Source organism: Phacochoerus africanus, chromosome 1, assembly GCF_016906955.1.
Source record: "Phacochoerus africanus isolate WHEZ1 chromosome 1, ROS_Pafr_v1, whole genome shotgun sequence".
NCBI classification, from domain to species: domain Eukaryota; kingdom Metazoa; phylum Chordata; class Mammalia; order Artiodactyla; family Suidae; genus Phacochoerus; species Phacochoerus africanus.
Genome location: NC_062544.1, coordinates 211,021,378 through 211,044,261, shown reverse-complemented (window position 1 = coordinate 211,044,261; position 22,884 = coordinate 211,021,378). Strand labels below are relative to the sequence as shown.

The 22,884-nt window shown below is 38.1% G+C and overlaps 1 protein-coding gene across 5 annotated transcripts in view; it reads right to left on the bottom strand.

Annotated features, from left to right (window-relative positions):
• The window catches only part of OPA1 (OPA1 mitochondrial dynamin like GTPase), a 92,794-nt gene that overhangs the window by 38,348 nt on the left and 31,562 nt on the right, over positions 1 to 22,884 (bottom strand). For all 5 annotated transcript variants that reach the window (XM_047788942.1, XM_047788952.1, XM_047788967.1 and 2 more), the window contains 13 exons: positions 21,782 to 21,868; positions 20,743 to 20,856; positions 17,283 to 17,363; positions 17,076 to 17,150; positions 16,685 to 16,756; positions 16,502 to 16,601; positions 16,035 to 16,165; positions 13,457 to 13,529; positions 13,286 to 13,358; positions 12,070 to 12,185; positions 10,884 to 10,948; positions 9,682 to 9,758; positions 1,003 to 1,168 (listed from right to left, as the gene is read on the bottom strand). In XM_047788942.1, coding sequence (XP_047644898.1) covers positions 1,003 to 1,168; positions 9,682 to 9,758; positions 10,884 to 10,948; positions 12,070 to 12,185; positions 13,286 to 13,358; positions 13,457 to 13,529; positions 16,035 to 16,165; positions 16,502 to 16,601; positions 16,685 to 16,756; positions 17,076 to 17,150; positions 17,283 to 17,363; positions 20,743 to 20,856; positions 21,782 to 21,868 — 1,230 coding nt within the window. The remainder of the gene's footprint in view (positions 1 to 1,002; positions 1,169 to 9,681; positions 9,759 to 10,883; positions 10,949 to 12,069; positions 12,186 to 13,285; positions 13,359 to 13,456; positions 13,530 to 16,034; positions 16,166 to 16,501; positions 16,602 to 16,684; positions 16,757 to 17,075; positions 17,151 to 17,282; positions 17,364 to 20,742; positions 20,857 to 21,781; positions 21,869 to 22,884) is intronic.

The following is a 22,884-nucleotide window of genomic DNA, read 5'->3' as shown; positions in this document are numbered from 1 at the left end:
AGAGGGTTGAGGAAATTGACAGCAGAGGTGAAGAAGCAAGGACTGGAGCAGAATAGGAAAGGGGTGAAATACACCTGCATGATCAGACACTGACATTCTGTTTCTAAGGTAGGTATGAGAAACATTTATTTTAACATGAATTCTAATTTTGTCAACAACCTCACACAGAAGCAAAGGACACTGACTCTTATCTACAGAAGTCCTTCTTCAGAGTCACATGCATGGCAACATCAACTTGGATGACGATTAGCATCATCATCAGAGCAGCTGGACTCACTGAGTGGTTACTATGGACCAAGTATTGTCTAAGTATTTTACATACGATAACTCCTTTACATAACAATGTGTGATGCAGGTCACATTTTCATCCTTATTTTATAGGTGAAGAAGCAGGAAGGTTATTAAGCAAATAGCCCAAGGACTGCAGAGCTACAAAGAGATAGAGCCAAGATACATGAGTAATAGGAATGCATTCTCTACCGTACTTTCTTATAATTCCTAGTCTAACCGTCAGGGTTCTAAAATACAGGAATAACTAGCCCACTTAATCCTAAGTAGGCTGAGTTCTTAATTGCTTTTGACACTGTGCTCTCTTCACTCTTCAGGGTTCTAACTAAGGGAATAATTAAGTAAAATTGAGCCCTGTGGAAATTTCATCCATTAAACATTTTCCTTACAGAATCTCTAACCACAGAAGAAGTTAAAAATATTTCACATTCAAACAAACTTTGCTGGTTTTGTAAACTGCTATCCTTGGGAAAAGGACTAATACCCTCGGACCAACACGATACCAATTAATAATTATTTTTTAACAGTAGTAACTAGTAGCAGCATTAATGTTAATCCCAACACAGCAATTAGGAAGATTAGGAATAAAGACCAAAAGGAGCATAAGGACCAAAAAGAAAGACAGTGGCTGTGATGGGAATGAAACCTAAAACGCACAGCTCCTACTCCCTTCAGATAATGCTTCTTACCCATTTAATTAAATTATATCCTAACCTCGACTGCTTTATTAGGAAGCTGCTTATCAGTCCACTGTTTAAGCTTGATATCCACTGTAGTATTAAAAGTCCCAGAATTCATGGTCTGTGCAGCTGGAAGATAGATGTTTTCAATCACATGAGTTGATACTCTTTCCCACAAGGATTGCTGAAGGATTTCCTCCCTGAAATTAAAAAGAGAAGTTACAAGAATATACATTCAAATATAAAATTAAGTTTTTATAAACAGCTTTACTGATATACCATGAACTTACAATAAATTGCACATATATAATGTTTTGACACATGTATACACCTGTGTAACACCTCAATCAAGATAATGAATTTACTCATCATCCTCAAAAGTTGTAACCTCTGGATCTGCTCTCTGCCACTACAGAATTAGTTTATATTTTCTAGAATTTAATACAAATGCAACGATACAGCATGCACTGATATTGTGTCTATCTTCATCTAGTACAATTATTTTGAGATTCACCCATGCTGTGTATATTCATATTTCACTTCTTTTTTTGCTGAGTAATATTCCATTGCATGCATCTGTTTATTTACCTGCTGATGGACACTTGGGTTGTTTCCAGTTGTTGGCTATCACAAATAAAGCTGCCATGAGCATCTATTAACAAGTCTTTGTATGACATATGCTCTTGGGCAAATATCTAGAAGTGGAACGGCTGGACCATATGGTAATTATATATTTAACTATATAAGATATAGTTATAACTGCCAAACTGTTTTCCAAATTGGTTGGATCATATTACATTCCCAGTAGCAGGGTATGAAAATTCTAGATCCTCTACATCTTGCCAACATTTGGCATGATTAGTCATTTTCATTTTGGTCATTCTAACAGGCTTACAGTGGCACCTCATTACAGTCTTAATGTGCATTTCCCTGATGACTATTAATTCTAAGCATCTTTTCATATGCTCATTGACCTAATATTCATATTTGTATATGTTGACTCTGAAGTGGATTCCAAGACTGTAAACTTCTTGGTAGGATTTTAACAATTTATCAGACCACAGCACAAAGCACAGAGATGTTATAGGATATCGCTAGGTAAAATTATTCAATACTTAATGATGATATAAAAGAGGCACAATCAAGTTGAAAATTCTACCTTAAAAGACGTCTTACAGGAGTTCCCGTCATGGCACAGCAGAAACAATCTGACTAGGAACCATGAGGTTTCAGGCTCACTCAGTGGGTTAAGGATCTGGCATTACCATGAGCTGTGGTGTAGGTTGCAGACTCGGCTCAGCTCTGATGTTGCTGTGGCATAGGTCAGCAGCTGTAGAACCAATTCCACCCCTAGCCTGGGAACCTCCATATGATGCAGGCACAGCCCTGAAACAAACAAACCAACAAACAAAAAGACACCTTACGGAGTTCCCGTTGTGGCGCGGTGGTTAACGAATCTGACTAGGAACCATGAGGTTGCGGGTTCGGTCCCTGCCCTTGCTCAGTGGGTTGATGATCCGGCGTTGCCATGAGCTGTGGTGTAGGTTGCACTGGCATAGGCTTGGTGGCTACAGCTCCGATTCGACCCCTAGCCTGGGAACCTCTATATGCCGCGGGAGCGGCCCAAGAAATAGCAAAAAGACAAAAAAAAAAAAGACACCTTACAAGGACACAGTTCTCTAAACAGAAAAGGTAACTTTCAATCAAGAAAAAAATGAAATCTCAAGAAAATATTTACTGGGCTTTTCCCAAACTAATCTCTACTGTAATATAATACCACGACATACAAAAACACCATGCTTACCAAGTGATCAGCTTTAAGAGTTAACCTTAAACTTTTAGGATGTAGCCCCAAAGCTCAGTGTAGCAGAAACACCCATTCTGTCCAAAAGCCAAATGGCACTTGAGTGAAGAGAGTCAACACTCCCTCTTATGCAAGACTACTCATACTCACTCAACATTTTGTGTAAAATTAAACCTGCTGACTCCCTGAGCTTAGCTGCTGGTTTTCCCTTGCTAATTTTTAGGTCTTTTTCTATTACAACCAGAAAACAAGAGTATGAGAGAGGACAAAACAGGTGATGAAGATAAAGAGGTTATCCACCAGTTATAAAGCATCCAGTTATAAAATAAGTAAGCCATGGAGATGGAAAATAAAGCATGACAAAGAAGGCCAATAATACTGTAATAACCTTGAATGGGTAAAAGACCCAGAATTGCCAAAACAATCCTGAGGGGAAAAAACCAAGCAGGAGGCATAACTCTCCCAGACTTCAGGCAATATTACAAAGTACAGTCATCAAAACAGTGTGGCACTGGTACCAAAACAGACATACAGACCAATGGAACAAAACAGAGAACGCAGAAATAAACCCAGACACCTCTGGTCAATTAAATCTTCGACAAAGGAGGCAAGAATATAAAATGGGAAAAAGACAGTCTCTTCAGCAAGTGGTGCTGGAAAAACCGGACAGCCCCATGTAAATCAATAAAACTAGAACACACCCTCATGCTACACACAAAAATAAACTCAAAATGGCTTAAAGACTTAAAACATAAGACAAGATAGCATAAAACTCCTAGAGGAGAACATAAGGCAAATCATTCTCTGACATCAACCATACAAATGTTTTCTTAGGTCGATCACCCAAGAAATAAAAACAAAAATAAATCTATGGGGCCTAATTAAACTGACAAGCTTTTGCACAGCAAAGTAAACCATTAAAAAAAAAAAAGGGGACAACTTATGGAATGGAAAAAGTAGTTTCAAAAGATGCAACTGACAAGGGATTCATCTCTAAAATATACAAACAATTTATACAACTCAACAGCAAAAAAGCCAACAACCCAATGAAAAAACAGGCAAAAGACCTGAATAGACATTTCTTCAAAGAAAATATACAGATGGCCAACAGGCACATGAAAAAATGCTCAACATCACTAATCATTAGAGAAATGCAAATCAAAACTACAATGAGGTACCACCTCACACAGATCAGAATGGGCATCATAACAAGTCAACAAATAACAAATGCTGGAGAGGGTGTGGAGAAAAGGGTACCCTCCTACACTGTTGGTGGGAATGTAAATTGGCACAACCTCTATGGAAAACAGTATGGAGAACGTCAGAAATTTAAATATAGAACTACCATATGACCCAGCAATCTCACTCCTGGGCATATATCTGGACAAAACTTTTACTGAAAAAAATACATGCACCTGTACGTTCACTGCAGCACTATTCACAAGGGCCAAGACATGGAAACAACAACCTAAAAGTCCATCAACAGATGAGTGGATTAAGAAGATGTGATATATATACATAATGGAATACTCTCAGCCATAAAAAAAAAAGAACAAAATAACGCCATTTGCAGGAACATAGATCAAACTAGAGACTCTCATATTAAGTGAAGTAAATCAGAAAGAGAAAGACAAACACCATATGATAGCACTTATATCTGGAATCTAATATATGGCACAAATGAACCTTTCCACAGAAAAGAAACTCATGGACTTGGAGAAGAGACTTGTGGCTGCCAAGGGGTAGAAGGACGGAAGTGGTATGGACTGGCAATTTGGGGTTAGTAGATGGAAACTATTGCATTTGGAGTGGATAAGCAATGAGATCCTGCTGTATAGCACTGGGAACTATATCTAGCCACTTGTGATTGAACATAATGGAGGATAACATGAGAAAAAGAATATATATGTGTGTGTGTGTGTGTGTGTGTGTGTGTGTGTGTGTGTGTGTGTGTGTGTGTGTGTGTGTGTATGAATGGGTCACTTTGCTGTACAGTTGAAATTGACAGAACACTGTAAATCAACTATAATGGAAAAAATAAAAATCTTAAAAAAAAAAATTCAAAACCTTGTATGGGGACAGATGGTTACTAGACTTATGATGGTGATCATACCATAATGTATGCAAATATCAAATCACTATGCAGTACACTGAAACTAGTATAATATTGTACCTCAACTATATTTCAATAAAAATAAACAAACAAAAGAAATCGTATGAGAAAAGGATACACCACTGAGGACCTAAAGGACAAAGTCAATTTAGTCATGGTAATGACAGATAATGGGAAAATTTTTAAGAACAGGCTAGAAGAAAAGAAGCTTGTCAGGGCCTTCTAGTCAGACAATTTTAAACACAAACTCAAGATTTTTGAAAGATGAACAAAAGATCAAGATCCAGACTCCGACCACTAAGGCCTCTTGCTGTTCCCTTCTCAGAAAAGACATGGTCTGTTATCTCTTTCCAGGAGTCTGTGGGACAGAAATCCATAAGAGAGACACCCTTTGGAGTTCCTGTCATGGCGCAGTGGTTAACGAATCCAACTGGGAACCATGAGGTTGCGGGTTCGATCCCTGGCCTCGCTCAGTGGGATAAGGATCTGGCGTTGCTGTGAGCTGTGGTGTAGGTTGCAGATGTGGCTTGGATCCCACATTGCTGTGGCTCTGGCGTAGGCCAGTGGCTACAGTTCCTATTAGACCCCTGGCCTGGGAACCTCCATATGCCGCAGGAGTGGCCCTAGAAAGGGCAAAAGGAAAAAGAAAAAAGGATCTGGCATTGTCACTGCTGTGGTTCTGGTTACAGCTGTGGTATGGGTTCAATCCCTGGCCTGGGAACTTCTGTATGTTGCAGACGCTGCCAAAAAAAAAAAAGAGATCATAACAAAGTTCCAGAGCACCAAACCCTGACAAGCCCTAGGTAACTTTCTCAGAGGAGGCTGCACCTTCCCAATCCACCAAAAGTGGCTGTTGTCACCTATCCTTACCCGGTCTCACCCGCCCTTTCGTCATCAACCTGCTGTCCTCTGTCCAGATATCCCCTGCTCTCCTTCAACACAAACTTTTATTGTGCCCCCAGTACCCTGGCTCCATAAGAAACAAACCATTTTACATTCTCACTTTTTCCCTGTCCCCTGTATCTTCAAACCCTTCCTGGCTCTCTCTTACAGGCAGTGAGTGTCCTCAAATTCTGCTGCCTGGAAGCTGCAGCTGAATGTGCTTCAGAGTTAGGAAGTGGAAACTATCTTCTCCTTGTACCACAATCTCTATTCCTGACTCCTAGTCCTCAGGTGACATCCACCAATTTCCCCAGTACATGTGCTATGTGACTGTTGACTTTTTCTCTATCCTAAGTTTTGCTATAAGCCAGGGTCAAATTCTACTAACACACAAAATACAATTACCAGATAGTTCTATTCATTACCCTATCTCCCAAACTTTTTTCAAAATGGAATTTTTTTTTTCAAAATGGAAATTTCTTCTTTTAAAGCACTTACTCCATATAATAATTTCAACCAATACAGAAAGAGTAAGAGGTCCTCCACAATTTCTCTTTCATTAGACAAACACTATTCACATTTAATGCCTACCTTACTATTTGTGTGTGTTTACACAGGTGGACGTTACACATATTGTTTAATATATACAATATAAAAGTATATACATAGTTTTCCATGTTGACATCCTATATTTTTCAATGGCTGCATAGTAATACTCTATGGATAAATCAAATATTATGTAATTCCAAATAAATAAGTTTTCAATTTTTACACATTTAGACAAAACCATGGTAAAGATTCTTATGCATTCACCTTTGTCAAAAATATCTTCATTTCCATAGAGCCCTAGCAATATGCTCACTGGATAAAAACGTACTCAGTGTTTAACTGCCTTTTCTCCATTACCTACACATTCAATCACAAAATCCTGCCAATTCTATCCTCCGGTAACATCTCAAAAATATCTCAAAAATGTCTCCTCTTCCCCATCTGCACAACCACTACTCAAGTTCAAGCCACTGACACTTGTCTAGATAATTTCAACAGTCAACTGTCTCCTTGCTCAGTTTTCTCCACCTGTGTTCCACATTCCCTACTATAAAGATCTTTAGTTTACAAATGCAATTCTGACCCAAGCCTCTTCATTGGCCTTCACTGCTTGTGGGATAAATTCCAAGCTTCTGAACATGGCTTGAAAGGCCCTTAACTTTATCTTGCTTATGCCCACCATTTCATCTCCTGCCTCTTGCCTCTGATGCTAAAGTCATTAAGTAACTGCCTTCACAATACCTGTCACCTTTCATGCTCTCACCTCTCAGCCTCTGCAATATTTGGCCACTGACTTTATTAGCATTTATTTACTCTTTAAATCTCAGATTATGATATAAGAAATCCTTTTTTTTTTTTTTTTGATTCCTTACATCTGAGTTAGGGTAATTAACTGGACAGTCCCATTTTCCTTTCATTCTTTTAACTCAACAAAATAAACTTAATGCTTTTCACCAAAAAAATGTATACATACTATATGACATCATTTTTTAAAAAGTGTATTTCTATAAATCCAGCCAGTTATCCTTCTAAATGACATGAAAAAAAAAAAAAGATCTAACAAAATGGTGGTCACATGGTGTTTATGATATACCATTATTTCTTGTTTAGTGTTCATATTCGACTCCTAATGATGAAGCACATTGCATGAAAATGCTAAGAGCCTATTTCTCACCATAATGAATCATGTCAAATCTAAACCTCCAATAACTTTCCTAAAGTATAACTGAAGTATAATATAATGACAAAACGCTTGTAACACTGCTTTCGGATCACCAAATACAGATCAAACAGTCCTATCAATTAACTATAAACATCTTAGACATGTATCCTAAAATGTCACATAAGGCATTATGTAGCAAAAAGATACCATCTAAGACAACATAGACTACATCACAAAAATTAAACACTTTGCATGCAATGCAGCTGAAATAAATGTGGCATGAATAGCTAAGATTAGGACCTGCTATTCTAACCTATGTTTGTGTTAAACTATAGAGCCTGGAGAAAAAAAGGGTGGGGTGATGAAAAGACCCAGCAGCTCAGAGAATAAATCTCCAGCAACCAGATGTCCTAGTTCTCTCCCTTGCCTTCTCTGCAGGAAATCTGGCAGTAAAGGTCTCTGGTTCCTTCACAATTCCTTTCAGCCACCTATGTGTTAAGTAAATCAGATGTATCTTCAAGGCTCAAAGTGTGGGTATACTTTGATTTGATTTGCTCTGTCCAAATAAAACTAACTGCTCCTATTGATGATGCCAGAAATTTAGAAGCACATTTTTTATCTCATAAATAGCATTATTAATTATTACAGTCTACCAATCACTTGTTCTGTACATCATCCTCATACAACCTAGCAAGATAGGTAGTATTATATTCATCCTATGTGTATCTGTGTATACACACACACACATAATCAATCTGTTGCAAACTGTAAAAGCTAGTTGACTTTTAGAAAGCAATAGAACTGGCTTAAAATACAAATAATAACAAAGATTAACAAGTGTTGTGTGTGATGTGTGTGTGTATATATATATATACGATTAATTAACAAATATAGATAAGATCAGAATTATTTTTTGAATAAGGAGAAGAGATTAAAAATAGCAAAGTTTTGACTACTTAAAGAGAGAAAAGGGTTCACCACTGAGGAAGAAAGGGTGCTGTGACAAAGTAAACTAGCAATACTGGATACAAACTTAAGGACTGGATATTACTATCTAAGTTCTATTTTTTTTTTTTTTTGTCTTTTCTAGGGCCACACCCGCAGCATATGGAGGTTCCCAGGCTAGGGGTCTAATAGGAGCTGTAGCCACCGGCCTACGTCACGGCCATAACATCTCAGGATCCGAGCTGCATCTGTGACCCACACCACCTCATGGCAACGCCAGATCCTTAACCTACTGAGTGAGGCCAGGGATCGAACCCGCAACCTCATGGTTCCTAGTCAGATTCGTTAACCACTGCCCCACGATGGGAACTCCCTAAGTTCAATTTGATAATCTTCAACTGAGCAAATAGAAGAGTTACAGAAAATATTTGTAATGAATGGCAGTAAGGAGAGTTGTGCTCCAAGAATAAATTAAGTTACTACAGACTTCATTAGAAAAATAATTTTTATACAAGGAATTTGTTAATTAAAATATGATTATAAAAATGTCAAGGGTATTTATACATAGTTTTCTTGAGATACATGGAACTATTTTGGTTACAGAGCCATGCCAACAAACTTAAGAGTACCAATATTTACATAAAACAAAGGGAAGGGGTAGATAGCCTGCCTTCAAAGCAATTTGCATGAGTAATTTTCAAAAGGAGGCATTTATGTGCCATTTAAAAAAAAATGTCAAATAGGATTCAATTTCAAATGTGATTTGTACAAAACACATATTAGGCCCATATTAACAAAAGCACCAGTGTTCTTACGGAGATATGAAAATTTGAAAATAATGTATCTCTATGTATAATCCAAAATAGCAACCAGTTTTGATAGACTGATACTTATCTAAAGCAGAGTTTGCTAAACCTTTTACCTAAATCATTTTATAGAAACAAAATAATGTATTTAAGTATAAGGTGAGCCTAAGACGGATCAAGATTTAAAAAGAGCATGGAGAAAGCTATCTCTCAGAATATCTCAGAGATACTTAATAAATACATAATTTATTGTACTTAAAACACTCACATGGTTAGACTAGAAATAGTGGTTAGATTTTTCAAAAAGACGTACTTTCATGTTCTTATCTATTTGCTAAGTATTTGGGAGGATGAGCCAAGGCTAAAATAAATAACTGCTTTTATCAATCTAAATTTTACTATTCCATTATAATTCATATAGTAAAGTCTTTGAGTAAAGGTCAAATACTCACCAATGTTTTGGTGTAACCTGGCTCAGACTGATAACTTCATCGAGGATTTCATTTTTAGCTTTTTCAAATAGTTCGTTCTAGGCAATACAGATACAAGTGTGTAAGATTTTCATAAGATAGTCAACCTGCCTCATCATGATTTTCAGAGATAACTAAAAGGAAGGCCTCTGACAGGCTACTTGGCTGGGCTAAGGTTTGAAGTATACAAAGTAACAAGTAATGCTGTTCTCTTCCAGTCTCTCTCTTTTTTTTTTCCTTTTTTTTCTTTTTCCTAGGGCTACACTCGAAGCACATGAAGCTCCCAGCCTAGGAGTCAAATCAGAGCTACAGCTGCCAGCCTATACCACAGCCACAGCAATGTGGGATCTGAGCTGCGTCTGTGACCTACACCACAGCTCACGGCAACGCTGGATCCTTAACCCACTGAGTGAGGCCAGGGATTGAACCCGTGTCCTCATGGATACTGGTCAGGTTCAGTACTGCTAAGTCATGACAGGAACTTCCAGCCTCTTTTATTAGGAATGTTAATATGCAGATAAAGTCAAAGAAACTGACACAAATGTCTACCTTATTCACTCAATTCTGAATGCAGTTTTTCACATTTGTTCAGAGAAGTTTTTCATGTAATAAACATTATGTGAAAAAGTTATCAACACATATTAGTTTAGTGTATTAGTAATAGTAATTACTAATTACTGTGTTTTACAGCTGATGGCATTTTAAAATCAAAGAAAACCAATACTGAAGTCTCATTAGCTTAGAGTATATCTCGCCACGGTAAACGGTGAAAAGATGATGTATAGAACATCACAGAACGGAGAAATGTGATGTATGATTTTTAAGTTACATTACATAAATGTTAATTCTATAAGATCTTTAAAGAATGCTCTTCACTTTCTCAGAAAACATTTTAATCATTTGTTTTGATATCCTATGATCCCTAATTACTTTTTCTTATGTAATAAGTAATTTAAATTATTGCAGAAGTGACAACTGCTCCTGGAAATGTACTCTTGCAACTCTACATTAGTAATTATGGTCAAAATCAAAATTAGGTTACCAGATTTCACTCATCAACATGCATTTTGTTACAGCATGACGTTAAATTAGGTATATACAAAATAATGTATATAAGTATAAGGTGAGCCTAAGACGATCAAGGCTTAGATACACAAATATTACACAAGGTACACAAATATTACCCGGTCAAGTTCTCGGAGGCGAGGATAGTTATTCTTCCACTCAGTTTCAAGGTTGAAACGTGTTGCTGAGGAAAAAGGAAAGATGCACAGGTTTGAAGATTCTCTTTTGTTCCAGATGCAGTGGTTAAAGGCTAGCTTACCTATCTTCTGTATTACCTGAATTTCTTTTTTCTTTGCTTTTTAGGGCCGCACTTGCGACATATGGAGGTTCCCAGGCTAGAGGTCAAATTGGAGCTACAGCTGCCAGCCTATGCCGCAGCCATAGCAACGCCAGATCCAGGCCATGTCTGCGACCTACACCACGTCTCATGGCAATGCTGGACCCTTAACCCACTGAGCGAGGCCAAGGATCGAACCCACAACCTTATGGTTCCTAGTCTGATTCATTTCCGCTGTGCCACGGGAACTCTTTACCTGAATTTCTGAGTGTGCGCCAGCTCCTGAGCCCTCTGGGCTCACATCTCAGAACTGCATTATCGCGACAGTTTTATAAACCAGTCTCCTTGACTGTAGCTTCCCATTTTCAATCCACAAAGCACGCAGCTGGAGCAATTTAGTAGAGCTACTAGGAGTGTGAGCTCGGAAGTCAAATCACCAAGATTCAGATCCAGGCCTATTATCTATTACTGTGTGACGATGGGTGTGTTACCTAGGTAAGCTGTCCTCTGCTTCAGTTTGCTCTTCTGTAAACTGGGAATAATACCTAAAAGGTTGCTGAGGGACTAAATGGGATAAATAGGTAGGATCTTTCAATGAGAAAAGGGAAGGAAGGTATACTCCCACCAAATGAAACTATGGAAGCAAGCAAAGCCATGGGATGGGACAGTTCGGGTTCGTGGGAATCAGTACAATGTAGCTGAAGCATACTGGCCACTCTGCTTCCCAACACATTTCCTCTCCTCCCTCTAAAAGGGGGGAATCAGAGTTCTCTATAGTTGACTAGGCTCTTTCTTCCACATACAACTGCAAACTTTCTGTTTGAACATTGTAATGTGTTCTTAGCAATGCTTCCTCTCAAAGGGAAAATCCTGCTCTTGTACAACTGAATATTTGCATTTTTCCATTTCCTACATACTAACCTAGAAGCAACTGTTAAAGAAAGGGACTAAAGAATCTGACGGATGCCGAAGAATGCCAGCTAATAAAATCTCTAAATTTGACAGCTTATTTTAAAAATCCAACTTACCTTTAAAACTATCAGCCTGTTGTTCAACTGACTCTCGTACCATTTTCCAAAAGCAGTCTGATACAGCAAGGCTTAGATTTCTTGTAGTCACCTGGTGTGCCTTTAGCATGCTTGTCCTATAAAACAACAATCAGAGCTAAAGTATGTTAAAGTGGCAGAAAGGACAATACCATCACCAAGTTTGAGAATACGCTTGTTATAATATAATGAGAATTACTCATTTTAACGAGGGCTTCCCAATGAACTCTCTGTGATGAAGAAAGTAATCTGTGTCCGTGCTGGCCAACATGGCAGCTACTAGTCACATGGGGTTACCGAGGCCTTGAAATGTATGGCTTGTATGACTGAGGAGCTGAAGTTTCCATTTGGCTGCATGTTAAGTAATTAAACATCAGCAGACAAGACTAGTGACTATTGCATTGGACAGCACAGTTCTACACACTCGCCAGCTCCCATCCCAACAGACAATACTCAAGATTACTTATGCAAGGACCGCCTTAATTTCCTCTACTATACAGAGGCAAACACGATTTTCCAGTTCAAGAGATTCTCTATATGCTTTAATGTTGTAAAACATTGTTGCCCTTTAGCTTTTCTTTTTCGCTTTTCTGTCACTATTTTATTTCTATTAATTTCTACCAATACCTATTTAAAGACACCCACACCCCTCACTCCAACTTTCCCCAATACTGCAAGAGAAGTTGTTGCTTAGTGCCCATGTACCACGAGGAAGTTTATTATGGCAGAATGTACTGTATCATGTGAGCAAATGCCCTCAACTCTGTCATGGTAGCTTGAGGACTTGTTTATTAGGTACAGATCACTATGTGGGAAAAGGGAAAAGTTCTGAAAATTCAATGTTAAACTGACCGCTACAAAACAAACTTTTAAATGAAAACAGGAGTTCCCATTGTGGCGCAGTGGAAACAAATCCGACTAGTAACCATGAGGTTGTAGGTTCAGTTCCTGGCTTCACTCAGTGGGTTAAGGATCCAGTGTTGCCGTGAGCTGTGGTGTAGGTTGTAGATGTGGCTCACATCCCAAGTTGCTGTGGCTGTGACGTCGGCCAGCAGCTGTAGCTCCGAATAGACCCCCAGCCTGAGAACCTCCATATGCCTCAGGTGCAGCCCTAAAAAATAAATAAATAAATAAATAAAAATAGTTGATAACTACTCTCTCACTATAAATTCTTTCAATATTTAAACAAGATACTCACTTTAGAAGTTTAGAATTCTGAAAAAATTCTTCTTCATAGTCTCTTATAGCTTCAATGCTTTCAGAGCTGTTTCCTAGGGACAAATGATGGTAAAGTTCTCACTAAGAAAATTCATCTTTATTATTTGAAAACAACAAACAACAAAAACTATAGTAATCTGTCTTGGCATACCTTTTCCTGTTACAACAGCAAAATAACCTAGAGCTTTCATTGGGAAGAGTTTTCCTTCAATTATTTGCTGAATCTATTTTTAAAAGTGGGAAAAATAAACATGAGACATAGGTTTACATAAGTTTTAAAGCATAATATCTCATTTAGAAAGCAAATTTAGTAATGTTGACATATATGTTTAAATATATAAGTTTGTACAAAAGTATTGATAATGTATTTCAATTGTTATTTGAGGAAAAAAATTAAATACATTTAATTTTGTTATGTTAAATGTATTATTAAAACATAAGTACCAAAAGTAGAACATGGAATGTATACAATGCTTTGGAGTCAGGCCTTAGTTTGAACTTCTGCTCTAACACTTAATAGGTATGTAGCGTTAAGAAAGCCTCTTAACTTTTTCAAAATGGTAGTTTAAAAGGTCATATAATAGAATATGATACTTAACAGTGCCAGGCATGCAGAAGCACTCAATAAATGGTAGCTGCTATTATTATTTCCCCATACTCTTCTCCAAATATCTAAATCCTAATAAAGGTGGACTTTTTAAAATTCTCTTAAAAAAAAAAAAAAAAAAAGATCCTCAACTCTTTTAGAGCCAAAACTCCTTTTTAAATAGAATAAAAACCAGACTGTCCCCAGAAAAAATGCACATTTACACAGAGATCTATCATCCCCACACAATATAAAAGTTTCTACTTCCAGAAGCTCATTCAGATTAACACTGAGGTAAGAATCCCTCCTCTAAGACAAGTTCTGTCCCTAAGCTAATCTTTGTTATAAGAAAGACTGACATAAGTTTAAACTGTATTTAAAGGAATACAAACTCAATCTCCTACAGAAGAGAAAGAAATGAACAGAACAAGGAGAGATGGGAGGAATGCAAATTTGCTTCTACCCTCACTTCTCCCCTTCTCCATCAGGACCAATACTGCCACTACAGGCCTTACCCTTAAAGATAAGGTCACAGGAGGCTGCGCAGGAAAGAGTTAACATAGCAGGCCTGCGACTACTGTCCTCAGAAAGGCCTGCTTGTCCTCAGTTGGCACCAGGAACTTAACAGGTAAACTACTTCCTACATTGATATAAAGCTTGTCCTAAATAACAGACTCACTGTGCAATCAACGTGGTTTATGCTGAACATCCGCTTTCCTTTGGGTATCTGGACTTTTCGTACTTGAGGGTGCCTACATGACCACCTTAGGTGCTGAGCCTCTGATGAGTAACTTCCTGCTGAAGGGATTTCTACTGGGAAAGGACTCTTGGAAATGTGAGCCTGGTTTTCTTCAGACATTATCCCTTGCACCTTCTCCTTTTGTGATTTTGCTTTGCATCATTATAATAAAATCTAAGGTATAAGTATGACTATGTGCTGAATCCCAGAAGTCCTTCAAGAGAATCAACCTAGGGGTGTTCCACCTTGGGAGCCCCCATTACAGAGGCACAGTCTCACAAAGTTTCAGACAGGAAAAGGAGAAATTCTAAGCAGTAGCACGAGGGATGGGTACTTCTATACCTGAAGCTCTTGCTCTTTGGGGGATGAAGATATAATAATAACAACATGATAGTCACCATTTACATAACACTTTTGAGCCAAGCACTATTTCAGCCACTTTACAAGTATTTAACTCAAAAATCTTCATAACCTATGAGGTAGTACCATTAATATCTTCATTCCCAACAGATATGACGAGGCCTAGAGCACTGAAAAAGTTAAATAACTTACCTAAGGTTACACAGCCAGCAAACTGTAGAGTGTATTTGAAACCAAACAATCTGGCTATAGATTGTGCACTTTTATCCACTTTCACCTTATGCCTTTACAATTAAGTAGAAAGCATGCCCTAATAAAACTTATATACAATGTTACCCTGAAATAAAACTCTTTCCTTGTTAAGAGAAGAGGACGGAAGGGCCACTGAACACCAGGTACAAAAGTCACAGAAGTCATTTTAATGAACCAGACCAATCTAGAGATCAGTCTAGAGATCAACTAGACCAATAGGCTGGATTGTGCACTGTCTGGATGCAGAAATAAGATTTTCCCAAAGACATGTGTAGCCAATTGATGGTAGAGCATGAATAAGAACGCTGGACCTGATACCCCATCGAACGCCTTCTCTATTATCTGCTACACAGTCTTTCATCAGTTAGGAAAGGTGATGTTTCATTGAAAATAAATAATAGTAAAAACTTTTAAAAAGTAGAATAAAGTCCAAAAGGAATTTAAACTGTCCGTAGTTTTACATTAATTTATGAACATCAACTAAAAAAATTTTAAACTAAAGCAAAAAATATTGCAAATGAGGGTAATGACTGTCAGCTGACAAAACGACTTAAGAGCAACAACGTTAGCAGTTTTAAGTATTTGAAACAAACTAATTACAATTGTGGAATTCCACTTTTACCTCAAAACTGTACTTAATTTACTATAACTTTATAATAGTTTGTTTTTAAGAACCAAGAAAAATCCCATTGCTCATATTTCACAAGGAAATTTTCCCCCCCAATCAGTCCCTGTCATAGCTAAAGTTGGTACAAAGGCTCTATTCTCTCAAAATAAAGAACTTGCCCTCACCCTGCTTGGACTAGCCACATTTTTCTCTGCCAGGTCTACTTTGGTCAAAACAAATATTGTCCTTCTTCCATGAGGATCCATTTGACTGACCAAGTCTGTAACAATGCTGCGCTCAGCATCCACAGATCCATCTGAAAAAATTGAAAAATGACACCTTAATGGTTACAAAGTGGGTTTCAAAAACTTCAACAAGCTATATCCATGTGTCTATATTATAGTAAGAAAATTTTTCTTAATATTTTAGTTATGAAAACAAAGTCTGGCCAATAAAAGTTTCTATGATGCCTACATAGTGAAATTTATCAAAATATCACTAACTTCAAATCTATTTACTAATAAAATGAACAAGTAAGAGACGACAAAACACACAACTTGTATGTTTATGAAACATGCATATTTAGAGCAAAGCTTGGATTGTTAAATAAAGAAGAATATTACTGCTATTACAATCTTTTGATAAGATTTACCTTGAATACACAGTATGATGGCGTTAGGATTCTGCATATAAGCTTTGCTGATACTGAAAATGGTTTCCTTTGTGTCAGGAGCCATGCCTGATGTCACAGTCTTGAAGAAAAAGGTTTCAAATGTCATTATAAATGTCTTCCACAATAGGAATAAGATAAAACACATGTTTTGCATATACTTACATTAATCACACCTGGTAAGTCAACAAGCACCATCCTCTGTAGTCCAGGGCCTTTTACATTTAAGGATATGGTCTGTTTGGGGGGAGGGGGATCCAAAAAAATATTTTGGGAGGCAGTTTGTTAGGAATTTTTCGGTGACACATATTCTGAAAATTCTATATCTCCTCCATTCAGATATATAGCTCAGAAAAAAAGTTACAATTTTTCTGATCCTAAGACTAATTATTCTAGAAAATTACCCACAAAACAATACATCATTTGGATTATTATAAAGAAAAGGGCTATGTATCTTGGAACAGCTGAAATCTAAACATCAATGCCAATATCATGATTTCAAATCATAAACACTGGATTTCCATAAAATATTGTTGAAATGAATTTCAACACTTACCTCAGGGCTAACAGTACAGCCTTCTTTCACATTTTTCCTCATTCGGAGTTCTATTTCATGCCTTAATGCTGCAAGCTATCAATGGAAAACAACAAAATCCTAAGAAAATCTCCAGTTAGCAAATATTTCATTTAGTTGTCTTTTATACGTTTACACAGGTTATAAAAAGTTACACATTTTGATAAACCTCATATGAATTCTACTTACATCTTCCTCTTTTGTAAGATCAAACTCCCGAGAACTGTCTTTAAACAAGGCCACATGGTGAGGACCCTCACTCAAAGTCACCTGCAATTAATAGAAAATTGAGACAACTCTTTACAATTCCTATTAATTCCCACAGCAGTGAGGTGCATGGTCCTCATTTCCCAGTCAATGTTATACAAAGAGTACTAAGCACAAAACCATCCATCTCAAAACCTGAAAAACTAAAAGGAAATCTTGCACTTCACTTCAAAGGCAAATTTAGGTAAAGAACAACTTATCTATCTGACCTCTATTTATTGAGAACTAACTGTGTCAGACATTATAGATGGAGGAACTCAAGGAACTGACTGTTCCTGGTTTAGACTCTGCTAGATATTGGGGGTAACATACACAGAAATAGTAAGTCGGTATAACAAAACCTAGGATGCCACAGAGGAGAGCGATACTAAGGAGAACTAGGGCAGCCTTCACTAAAGGAGTGACATTTGTGCAAGAAATTCCCCAACAACTGCAGTGGTTTCATGAGAACTTATAAACTTCACATTTCTTAACTTGTCAAACTAACTTTTCAAGCTTCTCTATAACGATCCATTTCACTTTTAAAACACAACTCCTTCTACTGAGATTAGCTAAGCATACATAAGGTAACAAACAAAAGCCAGCTGTTTGAAGGCTCATCAGAAGAGCAGTCTGGACTAAGTCCAAGATCCCAAAGGCTTTGGGGTGGGCTAGGGGGATATTCCTGCAGCTATTTTCCCCCCAGGGCATCTGCTGATCTGTGGCACAGGGCCACCTGGGAGAGAAGCTAAAACTTGTATAAGTCCCACTGCGTAAAGGAGACAAAATCGGGATTTCAGGGTTATTGAGACTGAAATTTGAGGTGCCATGGTCTTAGAGAAAAAAGATTCAGAACTGAAACTCCAAAAACTAAGCTCTATATTCTATGCACAATTTCCTTTTAAGGCATCTGCACATTAAGAACAACGCGGATAGAAGCTGCTAAAGAGGTTAAAAATGCTAAATCAAGATTTTGGCAATCTTATTCTTCAAGGGAAGACAAAAATCTGAAGTTCAGAGTCCACCAAGGAGAAGTCCTGGTAAATACTGGAGGAATAATGGCAAACTGGAAAGAAACCACCCTTGTCTGTTTCAAAGAAATCTGTCCACTGGGCGTTCCCGTCATGGCTCAGTGGTTAACGAATCCGAGTAGGAACCATGAGGCTGTGGGTTCGATCCCTGGCCTTGCTCAGTGGGTTAAGGATCCGGCGTTGCCGTGAGCTGTGGTGTAGGTTGCAGACGTGGCTCGGATCCCGAGTTGCTGTGGCTCTGGCGTAGGCCAGCGGCTACAGCTCCCATTAAACCCCAAGTCTGGGAACCTCCATATGCTGTGGGTGAGGCCCCAGAACAGGCAAAAAGACAAAAAAAAAAAAAAAAAGAAATCTGTCCATGACATCTGTCTGCCAGAAGAAAAAGTGAACTAACTCCTCCCTAAAATACAGTATCAGCCACACACACTACAATTAGGGTGCTAGTGTAAAAGGTAGGTTTACAGTGTTTTTACAGTTGATTACAGAGCATGATATAAGGCTAGTCAGTTCATTTATTCCCCCTAAACTGGAATTATTCCAAATGCCTGTTAATAATAAGATGGATCTATAAAGTGTTGTATATTCACACAATAACAGAAAGCAATGAAAAAGAAACTAGCTTCACATAACACGGTTGAATTCAGGGTCAGAACTCCCAAAATGTATTCTTTAAGAATCATACCAGACTATTGCAGTTCTAAACAGACTTCATTTCTGCAAGATTGCAGCTTCAGCCTCCTTGCTTCACTTTTTTTTTTTTTTCTTTTTAGGGCCACACCCATGGCATATGGAAATTCCCATGCTAGGGGTCTAATCAGAGCTACAGCTGCCTGCCTAACCACAACCACAGCAATGCTGGATCTGAGCTGCATCTGTGAACTACACCACAGCTCATGGCAATGCCAGATCCCCAACCCACTGAGTGAGGCCAGGGATCCAACCTGCATCTTCATGGCTACTAGTCAGATTCATTTTTGCTGCGCCACAATGGGAACTCCCACTGCCTCACTTTCTACCACTATTCTGGCCTTCATTCTTGGTCATTTCAATTTTCCAATTCTCCAATCACTCTATACCTACCTATGCTACTCAGCAGCTGAACTAAAACCTCCACCAACACACACACACAGATTCCCCTTAGATTTATGTCCATAGACCTTAATGGGAACTTCAGTACAACTCAGCAATTCTCTCAACTAGCAATTTCTCAAGTACACTTGTCAACTCACTCCTAGAGTCACCACGTGCCTAGGAGACTTCACACATCTCTTTTAGCTCTGTCTTCAATACCTTCCCCCCCCCTCTACTTAACAGCTGATAAATCTAGTTTCTTATTTCACTGAGGAACTGGAAGCAATCAGAAGAAAATGTCCTTGTATTTTACCTACTTGCTTCCACCGGCAAATTCAATGAATGACCGGATCTGTCAGGGTGTCTTCCTTGATCTATCAGCAGCATCTGACCTCACGGCTGATGCCCCTGCAAGCCCCCTGGATATGCTCACTGCACTGTCCCAGTTTCCCTCCCATCACTCTGGCTGCTCGTTCACAAGCTCCTTTGTTGTTTCCTCTTCCCTCAACCTCTTACTGTTGGCAGTGCCCAGGAAGCAACCTTTGTCCTGCATCTTCTCTATCTCTACTCACTCCCTAGGTTATCTTATTCAGTAGGGTGGGGGCATTAAATACCACTTTCAGATGTCTGATTATGACTCCTTCATTTTTATCTCTAGCCCAGACGCTCTCCAAACTTGTACATCCAACTGTTCCTTTGTTAACATCCCTCAGGCAAGCCACAAACTCCTGATCTTTGTTCTTGCCCGAAGGGTGCCTCCTATGGATTTCTAAACTAGCATTAAGTCCAAGTGCTGTGTATCAACTATTTCTTTTATCAAAATTCTTCATTTCAACACAATGGACAAACTTCATTAAAATACTTTCCTTAGGAACTTCATTTGGCCAATTTCTTTCTTTTTTAAAATTGAAGTATAGGAGTTCCACTGTAGTGCAGTGGAAACAAATCTAACTAGGAACCATGAGGTTGCAGGTTCCATCCCTGGCCTTGCTCAGTGGGTTATGAATCTGGTGTTGCTGTGAGCTGTGGTGTAGGTCACAGACGCAGCTCGGATCATGCGTTACTGTGGCTCTGGCGTAGGCTGGCAGCTGTAGCTCCGATTAGACCCCTAGCCTGGGAATCTCCATATGCCACAAGTGCGGCCCTAAAAAACAAAAACAACAACAACAACAAAAAATTGAAGTATAATTGACAAAAAGTATTATATTACTTTCATGTGTACAACATAGTGATTCGACATTTTAATACATTACAAATGATCCCCAAAGTAAGTCTATGAACCCAGAGGCCTATCTTCTTACCTTAACTGGAGAACGTGTCATCATCTCCCCAGATCCTCGAGGGAATATTCGTGCTTGAGCAATCATTTCCAACACACTAGTTTTTCCAGCACTCTGATCTCCAACCACAACAACCTTACCACAAAATAAATAAACACATATTTATATTTTCTGATACCAACTTAAATTTAAATAGAGTTGAAATGCTGCTGAGAATTTTTAAAAATTATCCACATTTAGGAGTTCCCGTTGTGGCGCAGCGGAAATGAATATGACTAGGAACCATGTGGTTGCAGATTCAATCCCAGGCCTTGCTCAGTGGGTTAAGGATCCGGTGTTGCCGTGAGCTGTGGTGTGGGTTGAAGACGCAGCTCAGATCCTGCGTTGCTGTGGCTCTGGCATAGGACGGTGGCTACAGCTCTGATTCAACCCCTAGCTGGGAACCTTCATATGCCACGGGAGCGGCCCTAGAAAAGGCAAAAAAAGAGAGACAAAAAAAAAAAAATTATCCGCAGTTAAATCTAAAATACCATCCATGAAAAAAGAGTCTGTTGAGGAGTTCCCACTGTGGTACAGTGGGTTAAGAACCTGACTGCAGTGGCTCGGGTTGCTATGGAGGCACTGCTCAGATTTCAAGCATACAGCAAAGTGATTCAGTTATACAATTTTTCAAACTCTTTCCATTATAGGTCACTACAAGATATTGAGTTTAGTTTCCCTGTGCTATACAATATGTCCTTATTATTTATTTTATATAGACACTTTAAATTTTGAGGGTAAATTTCACTCATATACCTACTTTGATCCACCACTCAGGTATTTTAATATCATGGATATTATGAATACGTAATCCCAAATATCTGATAGCTTTCCTTCATGACACAAAATAGAGTCAAACAACATTCTCTGCTTAGGACATCACCTACAACACATGAGTATTAGAGAAAATTTTATGCCTTGTCTATGAATGTAGGTATATATACAACTTTTTTTAAAAACTAGGTTTTTGTTTTTTTTTTTTTGCTAGTGGACAAGTTCACTGTGTTATTTTTTCACTTACCCTTGGCAGATGATCTTGTGTATTGTAACTGGCATCATAATCAGACAGAACATCAAGAACTTCAGAATACATGTCAATCAAAGATTTCTATAAAATTCAAAAAATTAATAACAGTCAACTTTTTTTTAAAAAAAATGGACAAGAGAAAAAAGCGGATAAATTCAAAATGTTTTCCATAATCACTGTATTGCTTTTTCTAGTTGTGAAAATAAAAGTTCTTAGTAAGTGTTAAATAGTACAGAATAAAATTTTTTATACCTGGCCTGGTACAGAGAGTTGAAGGATCCCTGAGATCCACCAAGATTATTGTTAAATCAGTAAGAAAGATTTAAGTGTATAGTGACAACTGAGCAACCTAAAATGTGAGAGTACCAGGGGCAGGCATCCTCTATTGTTTTCTCAGTTAAACTAGTATCAAATATGGAGCCTGGAAAATAACAAGCTTCAAGTATTCGAGGAATAAATGAACATACAAACAGGCTCGGGAAAAAGGCTACTATCAAGAATTTAATAATTGGAGTTCCCATTGTGGTATAGCAGAAACGAATCTAACTAGGAACCATGGGGTTGTGGGTTCAATCCCTGGCCTTCCTCAGTGAGTTAAGGATCTGGCGTTGCTGTGAGCTGTAATGTAAGTCACAGATGCGGCTCAGATCCCACATTGCTACGGCTGTGGTTGTGGTGTAGGCCTGCAGCTGTAGCTCTGATTGGACCCCAAGCCTGGGAACTTCCATATGCTGCAGGTGTGCAGGTGCAGCCATAAGAAAGCAAAAAATTAAAAAAAAAAACTAAAAAAAGAATTTAATAATTAATAAATTAATGCCAAGGTAAGAACAAAATGAGGGCCTATAGTTGTTTTCATCTCTCAACATTTAGAAAAAAGTTAGTAGGAAAGCAACTATTATCCCCTCCACCTAAAAAAAAAATTTCAAATTTTCATCACCATTTCATTTTATGAGAGAAAATACAATTTCTCAAATTCTCAACATATATTAAGACTTGGATATGACTTTTTTCAAATGCCATGTGTTGACTTGTAAATAAAGTCATGCTATTTATTTACAGTCATAATTCAGAGTCAGAACTACTCATACATGGTGGTT